Source organism: Polyodon spathula, chromosome 26 (genome assembly GCF_017654505.1).
Source record: "Polyodon spathula isolate WHYD16114869_AA chromosome 26, ASM1765450v1, whole genome shotgun sequence".
Taxonomy (NCBI): domain Eukaryota; kingdom Metazoa; phylum Chordata; class Actinopteri; order Acipenseriformes; family Polyodontidae; genus Polyodon; species Polyodon spathula.
In genome coordinates this window covers 12513647-12530090 of record NC_054559.1, presented here as the reverse complement: position 1 = coordinate 12530090, position 16444 = coordinate 12513647, and the positions used below count along the sequence as shown (strand labels likewise).

Genomic DNA, 16444 nt, shown 5'->3' with positions numbered 1-16444 from the left:
ACGAGTGAGAGTGGGAGCCTGCACTCTCTCAGAGGGGTTCTGTTTGGGTTTTGTTTCAGTCAGCAGTGAGAGGAGAGCACAGAAATATTTCTGGTCAGGGGAGCTGGTAACCAAAGGGGAACCGGGATTGTTCCATTTATTACAGGTTTCCTTGCCACAGAATTTCTCTATCTCCCTCTCCAATATAAATACCGGTACCTCTATTTTAAAATGTCCTGCTGTTATGACACAGACATTATTGCAGAGATACATATTTAAGCCCTTAACTCTAACCGCTGGAATCATGGCTTAAAGTTGCCCTAGTCTTGCCGGTCTCACGCACACGCTGTCTGTTTATGGACACCTGCCTCACTCTGCCTCTATCCACAGGTGATGAACCTCACAGTTTCTCGCTCTCTTCTCCACAGCAGACTGCTCGGCCCACGTTCTTCGCCCGGAAGTTCGAGGCGAGTGTGAACCAGGAGATCGTGAATCAGCTGGATGGGTTCCTGTTCGGCAGCCTGCCCTCCAACACCCCAGGCCTCAAGGCATACTGGGAGAATGTCTTTGACGAGCCTGACGGGGCCCACAGCCTCTCCGACACCAAGCTCACCTACTACCACGCCTTTGCACGCATGGGGCTGCAGAGAGCCGCCAACTCCATGCAGGGTGACCCCAATGACAGCAGCTGCAGGTCAGTCGGTCTCTCTCTCTCTCTCTCTCTCTCTCTCTCTCTCTCTCTCTCTCTCTCTCTCTCTCTCTCTCTCTCTCTCTCTCTCTCTCTCTCTCTCTTTCTCTTTCTCTCTCACACATACACACACACACACTGTTGGTGTTAAAGCTTCTGTAGCCTACTTTACATTGTTTTCTGAACAAAAAAAATACTTCATGCTTTGTGGTTTATAAGTTGTGGTCGTTGGTGAGCAGAACTTGTGAGATACTAGTGGTGAGAGCTGAGGGTTGCTGAAGGGAAACCGTGCGGGTTAATGGTTGGAGCCGAGAGACTGGTAGTCATTGCTTGCTAGTGGGGAGAACTTACAGTAGGGAGTGGGGTCTAGTAGTGATGATGCCTTACCCTTATAAAAGTGAACCATGTTATTTTTGCAGTTTTCCCATCCTTTTCCCTTGGTTCTATTTACTGTAGTTTACCTTTGTTTACCTTGCTGTTTTTTACAGTGCTTACCTATCTTTTATCATGCTTTCACTGTGCTTTATTACACTTTGCTATGCTTTTACAACTGAAAACCTTTTGTTATGATGAGAAAGACGGGCCTAGTGGTTAAGAGCTATCCTGCAGGCATTGATAGTTCTTAAAGAACTATCCTGTCGAGTCCAGTGAAGACATGGATGAGAAATTAAGTATCCTGTAGATAATCTAGTCCAAAAATAGTTTTTTTTTTCCAGTGGATCGGAAACAAACGTTTCTCAGTCATGGAGGCAGGAGTTCTAAGAAGCACAAGGAGACGTTTGTCAGTGAGTGTGAATTTCTGTCTTTCACAGCCTTCTGCAACTTTGGCGAGTAGACACCATGGGCAGCCCACAATGGCGCCTCTGTTCTCTACCGTAGGCACACCGGCGCCCCGGCGAGACCGCCAGGGACTGAGCTGGGAGGGGGTGTGAAGGGAGGGACGGATGGTGGGGAGTTATTGGATTATGCTGGATCAGAGGCCAGAGTGTTAATATTAGCTATTCTGCTTGTCATGTTGGCAGCGCTGGGATGAAATGGAGCAGATCAAAGTGTTGACGGAATACAGATGAGGCCATTGCTGGCTTTGGCTGACAGTGTGGCTGTTTAACATTCAGCAGGAGCAAGTCAATCTTTGTCAGACTTGTTTGTGCTCAGTCTGTCCAAGTTTCTAGAGATATTCTACGTCTCTATTTGTGTGCGTGTGTGAATATGCTCGTGTCTTTATATATGTCTCCCAAATGGGGAAAAAAAAAGAATATGTACAAAAAACTGAGGCAGTAAACCTGTAATACAGTACAATATATTGGGGAAGTGTCTCTTGATTTGGGCTGGGAATCAGACTAAATGCCTCTTGTTTCTCTCAGGTATTTCCCGATGGGACACCCCGTGTCAGTCCACCTGTACTTCCTGTCAGACCGTTTCCAAGGTTACCTAGTGAGGCACCGCTCCACCAACCTGGTGACCAGCAAACTGGAGACGCTGGAGACCTGGGTGATGCCCAAGAAAGTGTTCAAGATCGCTAATCCACCTAGCAACTTTGGGAGGCTGCAGTTTGTTGAGGTAACCAATCACATCATTAGGTTTACAGATTTCAGACTGCACACTGACAAGGTCACCAGCCTTGTGCTAAGTGTGCCCAAAGGCCTGGAGATTATTATTATTATTTTAAACAATTTTTAAGATGGTGCCTATATTTACGCCTATTCGAATTCTGCACTTACAAAATTAGGGAGGTGCAAAATTGCACAAGAAGATTTACTTGTTTGTTTAATACTGTAGATTGAGTAGATTTCTTCTGGATCAGACAAACCAAACGTTGAGAGCCTGATCATGCCATTCTGACAGAGCAAATGGAATTCAAATGTGCCATCACCCATGTATTTAAACTACATGTATTTTGTATATGTGGTTTTTAATATTGCATTGTCAGAATCTCATGTTTCCCTAATTATCCAACAGTAGTAGTTGAACAGGTGTATTGTTTTTACTGGGTGTGCAGGTTTTATTGCCACACAAATTTAATTTGTTAACAATTCCTTTCAAAATATATTTGCAGCCTTTGCAAAGAATCTCAGCTGATCAGTTTATTAGTCGTTGCACACCCTACAGGATAAGTGGTGGGTAAGTGCATGCTAAACAATAAGAATTGAATTGCTTCAGGAGGTTTATTATTAATAGAAGAGAGAAACACCATCTGAAGCAGACATTTATAGATCAATGTTTGGGCTTTGAGTGCTTCAATAAATGCCTTTGTGAGGGCTTTGCTAGTAAACTAAAAATATATATTTTAATTAAGTACTGAACTTCTTAAAAAGCAATAAGCAATGGAATTGGGCTGGTAAAATTGTAGTGTTTAAAATGCTTTTTGAATTCTAGGGTAATGGAGGCCAGGGCTCTGGCCTCAACCCCAGACTTGTAGGTGTGGTCTGGACCCTGGGGGACGGGCTCTGGTTTATCAGAATTGCTTGTCTGTTTATAAAGCACTCCTCTCGTCTCTCTGCAGCTTGATATAGACACACTTACAAGCAGAAATTGATCCTGGTGTTTACTTAATCAGCTACTGTAATGATGGTCAAACCAGACCCAGTTCCACATAACGCTCTTAACTCTTCTTTCATTCTTCTGACTGCCCCACCTGCTCTTCTCTCACTCCGTTATTAAAAATTCATACTTTTCCACCACTTAGCGAAGCTCTAATATTTTTCCCTTCTCTGTCTACAGTAAATAAACAAATAACTATCCTGCAGTGGCCTATCAATTATATATTTTTATTTGCTTAATTGAAATTAATTAAGTTAGTTAGCTAGTTGTCTTTAAATGCATACAGAGGAGTAGGGTACATTGAGAGCAAGATAAACTCCCAGGTGGAGAATTCTACCCTTAACACATGCTAGGTTGTTTCTAATGTAAACCACAGATGGTATCACCTAATTTTCTCTCCAGTACTAATGGCAACATGCTAGCTATCCCAACAAGTAGATTTTCCTCTTAGGACACTGCATAATCAATAATGTAAAAGAGCAATTATTTCATATATAACCGCCAGAGGTCTCATACTTTGGTCCCAATGGTGTTTAACAAACAAAACCCTGGTTACCATTGATAAATGCAGTGAAAGTGTACAGAACAACAGAGCTGTAACTTTGCATTGCAGGTTTCCCTCAGCAAAGATGACGCCTTGAAAACCTAACAATAAACTAGGACTGTATTTGTCAACATGAAAATAACAAAACTAAAAGCGACAGAACTAAACTAAACCTAACTGTCATGGTAAATAGTGTGTGTATAAAGTTGTTTGCTACTATTGCTCAAAAAGAGCTACAATGTAAGATATTGATGACAGAAACACATTTTTAAAAATCGGTAGAGTGGAGGCCGTTTAATAAAGTATCTGAGTCATTCTGAATTTACATGTACCTGAACTAAATGGCCACACCTGTCTTTGTTTATTGCATGTCAACCAATTATGATTCAACTTTTATATGGATAGTTCCTTATGAGTAAGGCATTAGAATGTAGAGCCCCTTTCACACTGGCATGCCTACCCGGCAGAGACCCATGTCAGGATGTGGGTCGAGACGCTGTGACCCGGGTTGAGCGAGACAAAATGCATGTCAGCTGTTCACAAGCCGATGAAATAACAAACAGCCACACATGCGTGAAGGTTCGCTTCCACAAGGAACGTTTCTGTTTATTGTTTAGCCATATTTTTGTTGCTTGAGACACACCATGAGCCAGATTGCAGAAGAGATGTAGAAACATTTGCTCTAATCAATATTTGGGCCGACGGTTGAATCCAGAGACGCTTGGATGAAAGTGTCAGTAACAAGCTGCTTCCGGGGCATTGATACGCGCATTGTGTACTTGCGTCTGCCACCCAGGTCAATCCTGCTTTATCAAAAGCAGTGTGAAATCACATAGCAGACCCTCATGACACTGGGTCCTGACTCAGATAGAGCATGCTAGTGTGAAAGGAGCTTAGGTGATAGAAACCTACTTGCTGTGAGTGTGGTCTTTGTATTGTGTTATTTTACTATACATTACTATAAATAACTGACACGCCTTGTTCTGAATTTTATTTATTATAATTTCCAGATTGGCACGGAGTGGGATGCCAAAGAGCGTATTTTCCGGAATTTCGGGGGGCTGACTGGCCCAGCGGACGAGCCTGTGGGGATGCAGAAGTGGGGGAAGGGGGCCAACGTGACTGTGACGGTGGTCTGGGTGGATCCCACCAACGTGATCGCAGCCACCTACGACATCTTGATTGAGGCGAACGCAGAGTTCACGCACTACCGGCCACCTCTCAACCTGCCACTGCGGCCCGGCACCTGGACTGTCAAGGTGCTTCACCACTGGAGCCCGGTCGCGGAGACGCGATTCCTCGTCGCCCCGCTCGCCTTCTACAACCACCAGCCCATCAGACAAGGTGAGGTGCCCGTTCACTCGCACTCTGTGCTATGCAGGACGTTTCTTACACTTTGCAGATAAAAAAGCTGATGCTGGCAACAAGCAAGTGAGAAGCAGATCTCTTTGTGTGAGACAGAACAGAAATTAGGTGGGACATAAACAGTTGAAGGTCTTGAGTAGGTTTAACCAATGGGAGAGTCAAAGATCTGCCCCTTGTTATGCAGGTGTCAAATAATGAATGAGCAGAGGCGGGACATACACCGTTTACAGTATTCTCCTCTTCAGTTGAAGGTCTTGTGAGTTTAACCAATGAGAGTCAAAGATCTGCCCTGGTTTTGCATCTGTCCAATCATTAGTGAGCAGAGGCGGGACTAATATTAGAGACCGTTACTGAGAATTACATTGAGAACTTCAAAGTAATATTTAGAATTACTTTTTGCAAATTCATCAGACAACCGAGAAGTATTACAGTATTTACACGGTTATGTACTGTACAGTACTGTACAAACTTGGTACAACTCGTATAGTTTGATTTGAAATAAAAATTAATAAAATAACTACAGCGGGTTTTTTTTTTCTACAAAAACAATCCAACCACAAACTATTGACTATACTTTTCGTTTTTGGCTTGTACTGTCTTATCTGACAGCTTAAATAGCAAAAGTTAACGAATGTGCTTTATATAGAATTAACTTGTGAACAAAAACAATAATAAACATCTTAGTTTCACACAGAAATTAAACGTTGTGGCTTGTTTGTCATGTAACAGCACGCGCTTTGAAAGCTCTGCTGACAAGCCTGTCATCCCAAATAGCCTGAGCTTTAAAGCCAGTTGAACGAGAACTCATTTTTCGCTTCTCACGCATTGTGAACTGACACTGTAACCAGCTGCACTTGGTATTTGCAGATGAATGAATGAATAAATAAATGAATGATCCATTTCCAGTCAGATTTCAGTCACATGAAACGACAATGTCGAATTTTCCCACTAGTCTTTTTATCAGTTTTTATCCCTTCTGTACCAGTAGTAAGTGTCGGGTTACGAGTAAAGCGTGGTATTGAATTAAAAAATCAAGAGGCAGGATGCATATATTTTTTATATGGAAAAAATCCAGGACCAAGACACACACACACACACACACACACACACATTTTTCTCATTGCATAGCAAAGAATGACAACCGATGGCCTAATGCTACAATTACAGGTTCTTTTTAAGAGTGTTTTTTTTTTTTGCACACAATACAAACTTTGTTCCTGAGGCAACAGGAAGCCAGCTGTCTTTTGCACTCCCCTGTTACACCGGCCTCATGGAAGGATATCCTGTCTCAGCTGCTAAACCTTGTTTGTTTGTTCTTCCTCTTTCAGATGATGCTTTGAGGCTGCACAACGGACCAGCCAAGAACAGCTACATGGAGCAGAGCTTCCACGGGCTCAACCCGGTGCTGAACATCCCAGTGCACCTGGGGCAGGTGGAGGCTGCCAAGCACAATGCAGGGCTGACCGGCAAAGAGCTGGAGCGCTGGGTGGACGAGCTGGTGGGGGCACACTGGTCTGCAGTGGACGTGTGCTCTGTGGGGCCCAGCGGCTGTCCGGTCATGCAGGCCTGCAGCCAGACCGTATGGAGCGCGCTCAGCCCCGACCCCAAAGCTGAGCTTGGGCCAATCAGAGCAGATGGTCACCTCAGGTAGCGCCAACTGCTGGACGGGAGGCTCAACTGCTATTCATTTTTTTATTGCAACCGTTTTTATATAAGTGTAACTGCTTCTTAAACAACAAAAAGGGAAAAAAGGGAAGGCTGCTCATATTATATATAATCATTATATTATATATTAGTAATGGTATTGCAATTCCTTCAGTCAGGCAGCTTTTTATTTTGCAGTGGAAGGTAAGGTCTAGACTGTGATTTAAAAGGCAAACTATTTTGAGCCATTTAGCCGTACTACCTTCACCTTATTATTTTAAGTGTCTCAATCCTAAATTTGAAGCCATTCCAGTTGTGCTACTGTGGCTTTGTTTCAAAACATTTGTCCACATTTCTATTTCGTAGTACTGGTAGCAACATTGTAGTCATCCTGACCCAAGGGGATACTCAGTAAGTGATACTTCCTGTGGCGTACTGCTGCCAGTCACCATATTCACACAGTGCCATCACAACACGGACACAGTGGGTGCCACTTTGCCTGTGCAAACATTGCCTTTCTGTTAGTTTTGTTGTAATCATTCCTACTTTTTTTTTCTTTTTTTAACAAAAGAAAATAATCTTCAGGTAAACGGCACAATTGAGGTAAAAAAATAATATGATGAGAAAATAAAACAAATCTTGCTATGAATTATTTTGCTTAAACTCAAGCCATTGATCTCGAATCCCAATGTATTTCTGTGTTTAAAACATGTGGAGAATGCAGAAAGCAGCAGCTTATTTTAAGTTGTTCATGGCTGGCAACAAGGCAACCTATAACTGTACCATTATTTCAACATGTTGACGTCAATGTGGTTGGGAACATGACATTGGCTTTAATGAAGTGTAGCAGCCTTCCCAAAATGTACTGTACAGTTCAATCCTTCCTTTTTATAGTAAAAATAATAGTAAACATAAAAAAATGAAACTCGGCACATCTGGAAGCTGAACAGTGCAACTGCAGATGTTACAGCTGGGTTTCTTTTTTTTATGTTTTTAAGCTTTTTTGTTTGTTTGTTTGTTTCTTGGATACTGCAGGCTGCCTGAAACTTGAAATATGGGATGTCACCTGCGCCGGCATTCCGGGAGAAAATATCATATATTTTTTTTTTTTTTTAATTTATTTTTTGGCACAACTTAGGGGGAAACAAACGGAAACAGAGAGAGAAAGAAGAGAGAGTAAAGTTTTAGCTATTTATATATATTTTTAGTCAATGACTAATGAATACATGCTGCATTTGCAGCTTGCTGAATATTTTCTCTTTTACTAACAACCTGCCTTTATTTAAAAAGGCCTTCGCCCCAATTTACCACATTCCATATCCTCCCAGTCTGTGTGTGGACTGGCTATGGTTTTGAGACACTGTGTCACAGGAGTGTGCTAATACGCTTTTCCCCTTTATATATATATATATATATATATATATATATATATATATATATATATATATATATATATATATATATATATAATACCCCCTGAGGAATCTGGTCCATAGTTTCCATTTATGTTTATGTTGCTGTGGCTGGCAGGCATTACTTCTGCATGAAGAAACGAATAACTGTGCCACAGCGAATACTGTGTGAGCAGGTAGTCCTCAAATAATGGAAGCGAAATACCGAACAGTATTCAGATCCACATGCGTATATGTGTTGTAGTGCTAAACTAGGCTGAAGCAGTGTTATGGTGAGACTGTATCTGTGCTCCACAGTCTGGGAGATGCTCTAACTGTACCAAGAGATTATTATTTTATTGTAGGAACATTTCAGTGTCTTTCACTTTTTTTTTTTTTTTTTTATTATTTTATTTTGTTGTCGCCAATGGCTTTTTACCCCGGTTTTCTCACCAATTTGGAATGCCCAGTTATTATTTTTATCCCGGTTCACCGCTGCAACACCCCCCCTCCCCCGGCGATTAGGGGAACGAAGGCTGAAACACGCGTCCTCCAAAACGTGTTCTGCACTGCACCCGTAGTGCTGGAGGACAACACAGATCTGAGTGGCTCCACTGCAGAGCCACAGGCGCCCTATCAGCCACAGGGGTCACTGGTGCACGGTGAATCGCAGATTGCCCTGGCCGACATAAGCTCTCCCTATCCGGATGGTGCTCAGCCAATTGTGTGCCACCCCCTAGGAACCCCTGGTCGCGGTCGGATTCTAACATGTGCTCTCCGGGCTACAGGGCGCATCCTGCACTCCACGCAGAGCACCTTTACTGGATGTGCCACTTGGGAGCCCCTGTGCCATTCACTTTTTAACAATAAAATGTGTTTTCATGTATAGCACTGTATAAACAAACTGCAAACATGCTAGAACAGGAAGACTATTGGATTCCCTACCTCCTACACTGCAGCCCTGGTACTGGAGCTACTCAAACCCACTACCTTCCACCTGCAGCCACAGCAGCTTCTACAAACATATCTATACCTCATCAGTAGCATACATTTGTTTTTCTTTTTATGTATTTACTTGAATCACCTGCTCATTGATTAAAACAAGGTTTTCTGAAGCTGCGATGCCCTTAAGGTTGAAGGATTTCACCGCAAGAGCTGTGCAATTGTAGCAGCCCATCAATTAGGGCTGGCAGAAAATGTAGCTCAGGGACTGATTGATAGAGGAGATTAGCTACTCCAGTCATGGCAGTCGCTACCAGATTCCACTGACGGAGGCAGTCCAGAGATCTGGGAGCTGAAGGGCTTGTAAGGAGGGAGGCAGTGTGGTCCAGGAGGTAAAGTTGAAGGACTGGGATGGAGGGAGGGAAGTTGCGTGATCTAGTGGTTAAGAGTTGAGGTACAGGGAGGGGGGCAGCAGGACCCAGTAGGTAGTGAATGAAGCGAAGAGACAAGCAATGATAAGGGAGTGAAATGAGAAAATGCAAAGCATGATAAGGATGACGGATAGATGAAGGATGAGCTTAAAAGGGTGATCTCTCGTTGCTGTGAATACAAATTTCCTCAAAGCCAAGTTATGTCCCTTACAGCTTAAGATTTAAGAAACAAAAAAATACCAAGATAGTATGTTTTATTATACAGAGCTTTAGAGAGAGAGAGAGAGCTGTTTCATGCCAGATATTAAACCAGCTGTACGCATGGAAGCGACAATAGTCAGGTCAATGGTATAGTAACTCTTCTCCCAGTCTCTTGGTTTAAAAAATAAATAAAAAGTGGGACTTCATTTAGGAACCTGATAATCTGTGAGCAGTACTCAAGGACCAGTTCTGACCTCAACTAATCAAAGAAATACTCTTATAAAGCCCTGACCACTGTGGGGCAGAATTGGGGCAAAGTGAACACTGGCAGCAGCTACTACAGTCTTGCCTTTGTCAGCAACAATGGTGAGGTGGAACAGTCAACAGACCCGCCAACTTTCCTCCAAGACGAATCTGATTCATAGTACTGCTTCTATGGTGTTGAAATGCATTTCACCACCTTTTAATTTGAATTAGAATTTTCTTTTTTAAAAGTACATAAACAAAACCTAGTTCTGACCACCCTTTCATTGGAATAAAATAAGAAAAATAATCTAGTGTTACTGTATGTTGTGATGAATTAAAGAATAACTATTTTGTTATAAGTATTATGCCTAAAAAAATGTACAGAAGTATTTTGTAATCTAAATGTAGTCTTAAAAAGAAAAAAACATTTAAAAAAGAATTAAAATTGTAAATACAGTAAGGTTACAAAATAAAATATTTAAAATCCCAGCACAGAACTTGGCACATTAAAGGATGTAGATATTTTGTAATTTATTTAAAGTAAAAAGTAAAGAAAATAAATATTTTCTGATTCATTTGACGCGGTAGTAATTGTTATAATGATTATTATCTGTCATTCTGAGAATCTAATGTCAAACTGCTGTTCCTGTCACTAGAATGTTGCTTTTTTTTTTTTCACTAACTTCTCCGAACTCGTCTACCCCCCCCCCTTTCTGTTAGCCAAGATGATGAAGAGATTTTGTGCCTTAGCTGTTCTTTCATCTTGGGAACTCCTGCTTTTAATGTCTGCAAGCAAAAGTTTGCTTTTATTTTATTTTATTTTTCCAAGAAAATGTATATGTGTGTGTGTGTGTGTATATATAATGTGTATGTATGTATGTATGTATGTATGTATGTACCAGGAACTTGTATCATACCAAAAAGATGCTGTTGTATATACAATGCCTTCTGACTTACTGCGTGTGTTTTTTTCTTTGTTTTTTTTTTTGACTGCTGAGTTTTAAAATAAAATGATGAAATACCTTTTCTCCCTGTGTGTGTGTGTGTGTGTGTGTGTTTTTTTTTTTTGTGGACGAGGGGAGAGGGGCACCACAATGATAGCACACTTTACAGCTAACATTTACATTTGGTGTCTTTTTTTTAAAAAAACTGGAAGCTTGGCCAGTCCCAAAGTTTTCTGGCTAAAGGAACTGAAGCTTGCATGTTTCAGCTGCACAGGGAGAAAAGTGGGTGCGACTATAATCAAACTACAGTGAAGTATTTAATTATTTAATACCAATTAATTTCTGTGCCTGTTCCTGCTGTTACCCTTGCACATGGCGTGTGAATAAACAGAGTCAAAAGATAGCATGTCAAATAGTAAGTGCAATAGAAAACAATTAACAAGCTGTGTTACACTTACAGTAATTCTTATCAGGTTAAACTGGGGGCAAAATATGCAACTCAAACTGAAAATCTGTTTTACCAACTGGGAACAGCTTAATAGAGCAGTCATCTGATCTTAAAGAATACAGCAGAAAGATATTATGGGGGACCTTTATTAATCAAAACCAACAGAGTGGTACCTTGCTACACTCACAGGAAGACAATACAAAGTATAATACTGGTGCGAAAATTGTACTAAAAGCTAAATAAGAGGTAGCAAATCTGGCAGTCAACCGTTACCAGTGCATGAGTCCTATTTTAATGTAAAACGGAATGTAACAGTGGGTTTCTGCATCTTAAAATCAAAGTTACACACACACACACACACTACAAACAGAAGGATTAGCTGTGCACCCCTTGCTCGCTCTCTCCACTATCTTTAGTCTAATTTACATTCTTCATTACTCTCTGTGGCATGTAATCTTCTGATTTAATTAAACAGAATTAACACAGCAGTGGCTCTGTGCAATGGTCTCTGTGCTGTAATTAGTGGTTTGTCATGGCTGTGTATGTTTTGGATATCTCTACCCTGTGGAGTGCACATATCTTCCAAAATATCCCCCTAAAGTTCTAAGTACAGCATTGCATGCTGTAGACCAGGGGTGCCCAATCCTGGTCCTGGAGGGCTGGTGTTCCTCCTGGTTTTTGTTCCAACTGTACTCTAAATTGCTTAATTGGGCGAATTAAGCTTCTAAAGTGCTTGACTGGTCCAATTAAGTAATTTAGGGGACAGCTGGAACAAAAGCCAGGAGGACCAGGATTGGGCACCCCTGCTGTATAGTGACTTCCCAAAAGCTGCACCTCTGTAGACACACTGCCTCCTAGTCCCCCACACCCTCATTGCAGAGTAAAAACTCATCCTGTTCTGCTTGATACAGCTTTCTTGCTTTGTGCTTGGGTAATTGTACACATTGATTGACACCTTTCTATGGCAAAATTATCCTTTAGAGAACCCCAAACTTACAAACTGACCGAACACACCACTTAAAACAAGAAACGGCTCCTGGCTACTGAAGAAGATCAAATAGTTCAACTGGCTAATGTATATATGTGTTTTATTACTATTCCACATGTTAAAGAGTAGTATTTTTATGAATACAGCACACAGGTATTAAACCACTTGGTCAACAGTCTCTATTTCAAAATTGACTTGTAACTCAGGTTCTATTGCAATGTTATAACAGCAGTCAAATTTGTTCACATCTCTTCAAATTTTGTGAATTTCTGCCTCTTGCTTCCTTATTCATGGAACTCCATTGAAATTACCACAGCGAAGTTATACCTCCATTTTAATCTGTGATAAATAATTAAAGATTTTTTTTTATTATTATCAATATGGGAATATATAACTTAATCCTCATAATGCAAGCCACAACTTGTAAAAAAACATACAATTATGCAGAAAGCCTTTCCAGGAAAAACAGCATGAATTTAATTTTTAAACTACTCAAACCCAAAACCTTCCACCCTGTAGCCGGGTGTGTTGGAGTTCCACCCCAACCTATTACACTCCACCCTGGTCTTTAACCAGACAGCTGATTCAAACCCAGGACTCACCTCTCCAATTACTGTGTCACTGTGCAGTGAAGGAATCTTCGTTATACTCAATCCAGCTAAACAGGGTTTGATTTGACTGGCATCCCTTTGCAGTCAGTCCCAAAGCTTTATTGAAATGTAGCCTTGCTAATTATGCAAACGGGGGTCTCTAATGAGACATGCAAAGGGAGAGAGTGTGAGAATCAGGCAGGTTGGTGTAGTGCATTCTCAAAGAGAGCTAGCTCCCCGTAGAACCATCAAACAACAGCGTGTCTCTCTGACGAATGATGGAATTAGCTTGGTCAGTCATGCGTGCTGTGAGATCCCAGCAGACACCTGCATCAACATGAGCATGCACACTGCACAGGGAAATCTTATCTTTGGTGAAATGTTTAATTACAGTGTTCAGAGGAAGTGCGGTTTCTACGGTGTGTGTACTAGGTGCACACTGGGCTGAGAACAAGAACCCAAACCATGACAAATTAGAAGCTGAAAGTTTAACACTGGTTAATACTGGTGGACTAATATTCACCACATGGGCTACTGCAACACACATTTTTAACTAACACTCGAGTTGACAAAAAACCTTTGCTAGCATTCTTTAAACCAATCATCCCGTGTTAGAATGATTTCAAATTGCACTTTAAAAAGGACGTCACAGGGTTACACCTTTCTCATTCTACTATTTGTAACTCCAGTTAATGTAAACTCTCCCACGGTTTTCTCAAGAAATTGATTTGTTTTTTTCTTCAAAAGCCCAGTTTCTCACAGGAAAAGGCTCAGTTACAGCGTTTCACAGTTCTTCTGCCCACCCCAGCAATGAGGATTAATGGAAGGATTGTGAATAAGCAACCATGGAGTGCCGGTTCACAGAGACAAACAGATTTCTCTGTTGGCACTGCTCCTTGTAAATGACTGTGAGCTGAAGAAGCCTGGGTCTGATCGATACAGCAGGCAGCAGGTTCACCTCTCTGCTGCAGAGTCCTGAGCTCACCATTGGCACGCTGAACACAGCTACAAGCTTGTTTAGCTCATCGAGAGGGATCGATCTATGGTAACCTATGCGATCATCTACCTCCTATACCTCTACCATGTTCTATATACTCCCTATAGCATCTCAGCACATCACATGGCGGTATTTCTACAATGGGGCACTACATTAAAAGAAGTTCAGTGCTTAGAGTGCTGGGTTGCAGTGTGGAAGGTAGTGGGTTTCAGTAGCTCAGTGGTTGGAATGCTGGGTTGCAGTGTGGAAGGTAGTGGGTTTGAGTAGCTCAGTGGTTGGAATGCTGGGTTGCAGTGTGGAAGGTAGTGGGTTTCAGTAGCTCAGTGGTTGGAATGCTGGGTTGCAGTGTGGAAGATAGCGGGTTTGAGTAGCTCAGTGGTTGGAATGCTGGGCTGAAGTGTGGAAGGTAGCAGGTTTGAGTAGCTCAGTGGTTGGAATGCTGGGCTGCAGTGTGGAAGGTAGTGGGTTTGAGTAACTCAGTGGTTGGAATGCTGGGCTGCAGTGTGGAAGGTTTGAGCAGCGAGTGCTTATGTACTGTTAAGAGTCTTTAGACACTCATTGTTGTTATTCAGGTATTCATTGGTTCTCTTTCTTGATTCAAAGCAAAGTCTTCTCTTTTTGTGTAAGACAGTACTTTGTATAATGAAAGAGCAGTTCTGCATAGTGTGTCGAATGACATTTTCCGGAGTGCTCTACCAGGATCCCTTTGTTCACATATTTCAGTCACTGTTTGCGTGTCAGCTGCTGTAAAGCTGTCATGTCAGTTGAAAGTTTAAACAAGGCTACAGAGCAACACAGTAAAACCTGAGCTACAGTATGTTACCCTCTGTATCAAAATAACGCCTGTTTACTTGATCTAAACATCACATCATTAAAATAGGACAATAATGCAGCTTATCATTGATGTGGTAAACTTACTTCTTAATCACCCAGTATATTATACAATTAATTTTCATATAGTATCTCTCCTAGTCATTCTAAATGCACCACTGAAGGACATTTCAGGACTGTACATTTTATCATCTCATAAGTGCCATCTCATTACTTGTGTATCAGAAAAACCTTAAAACAGCACTATAGTAAGTCTTGCAGCCATGTTTGAGTTATAGGAGGAGACACAGTGATTAGAAGCTCACAGCTGTAGCAATCGCAGTGACTCCCCCATGATTCCAAGCAACCAGGATACAGAGATATAAAGTATTCATGCTTAAAAAACCCCCTCATGAAAGAATAGAAATGCGAAAAATCATATTTATCTTCTAATTAAATGTGATTTATTTTCGTAACCATAAAATGGAGACAAGCATATTAGACAGCCCTGCATTTCAAGGTAAGGTTAATGTGTTTGCTTAAAATGACCTTATGCAGCACAATGTTGCAATACAACTGTAGTCAGTTCCCATGTTTATTCGCCCTACTGTACAGCACATTCACTGGCTCTCATTTTGAAGTCAGTCTGTTTGCTCAAGTAAACTGAGCAAAGACAGTAGATGATGAACACAGGCTGTCGTTTCTCTTCTCAATATCTGTGAAACGGCTGCTTTTGAACATATTCCTGTTGTGGATAGCACAAGGAAGGGGAATGAGAGCAAGATTTCGTCTTCAAGCCATGTGTTTTTAATTGCTTTATTATTATAGGAAAAGGAGAACGTTTTAGCAAAATTCAACAAGGGTATCAGAAATTAATCTGGGAATCTATAATCATGCAACTGATCTAATAGCCCTGATATTAAAGTACTATTTCTATGCTCACTTTTTCTTATTTTAAATCCCCATGTGGAATCTTCAGTCTTCTTTTAAAATGAACAAACCTGCTTGAGTTTTAAAAAAATAATAAAAAATATTCAAGTATTAACATCATTAACAAAATATATTACATTTTGGAGCTCAGGGCACCATCTGTTGGATCTTGTTTAAAAACATACAGACATGTTTTTTATAGAGATATTTATTTTCAGGCGGAATGGCTCCAACCAATTCCAAACATGACTGTTTTAACAAAGAGGCTGTATTGTGTTCTTTTTTACATCTTGCCTGTGATGTCATTAGAGACCTGAACAGAAAATACAGCAGAGGCAGCCCCCTCCCTTACACTGCCACTGTCAGCAGGGCCTGTAGTAGCATAACCCTGTCAGGATGAATAAGTGCAGCGGCAGCCCCAGGCCGAGTTCCCCATCGACAGGCTGGCAGTAATGCACAGCTCATTATGCAAATAGAGGCCGGCTCTGAAAACCTCATTCCTATGATCAATAAAGGAGGAAAATGGACAAGGTGACTGGCTCAGCTGAACACAGCTACATTGACGCAGCAGCAGCACACAGGCAGTCTAATACAATATGCACTTCTGGACTACAGCACAAACACCACACCCCAAAACTCTCTATATTATGAAGATGGTAAACGTTTACAGCAAGATATTCTTTATTAAATATTTGTGAATTATATGTAGGTTGGGATAGTAATATAAAAGAAAATGACATTACTTTGAATGTCCAAATTGTCCTT

The 16444-nt window shown here is 41.2% G+C and overlaps 1 protein-coding gene across 2 annotated transcripts in view; it reads left to right on the top strand.

The window, feature by feature from the left end:
- Window positions 1-8129, top strand: part of LOC121300595 (xylosyltransferase 1-like) — a 45550-nt gene extending 37421 nt beyond the window's left edge. Inside the window, exons 8-11 of one of the 2 annotated variants that reach the window (XM_041229201.1) lie at window positions 411-673; window positions 2032-2227; window positions 4763-5096; window positions 6446-8129. In XM_041229201.1, coding sequence (XP_041085135.1) covers window positions 411-673; window positions 2032-2227; window positions 4763-5096; window positions 6446-6768 — 1116 coding nt within the window. In that variant the 3' untranslated portion in view covers window positions 6769-8129. Of the gene's footprint in view, window positions 1-407; window positions 674-2031; window positions 2228-4762; window positions 5097-6445 lie in introns of both variants that reach the window. The other variant, XM_041229199.1, reaches the window with a different exon arrangement.
- The last annotated feature ends 8315 nt before the right edge of the window (window positions 8130-16444 follow it).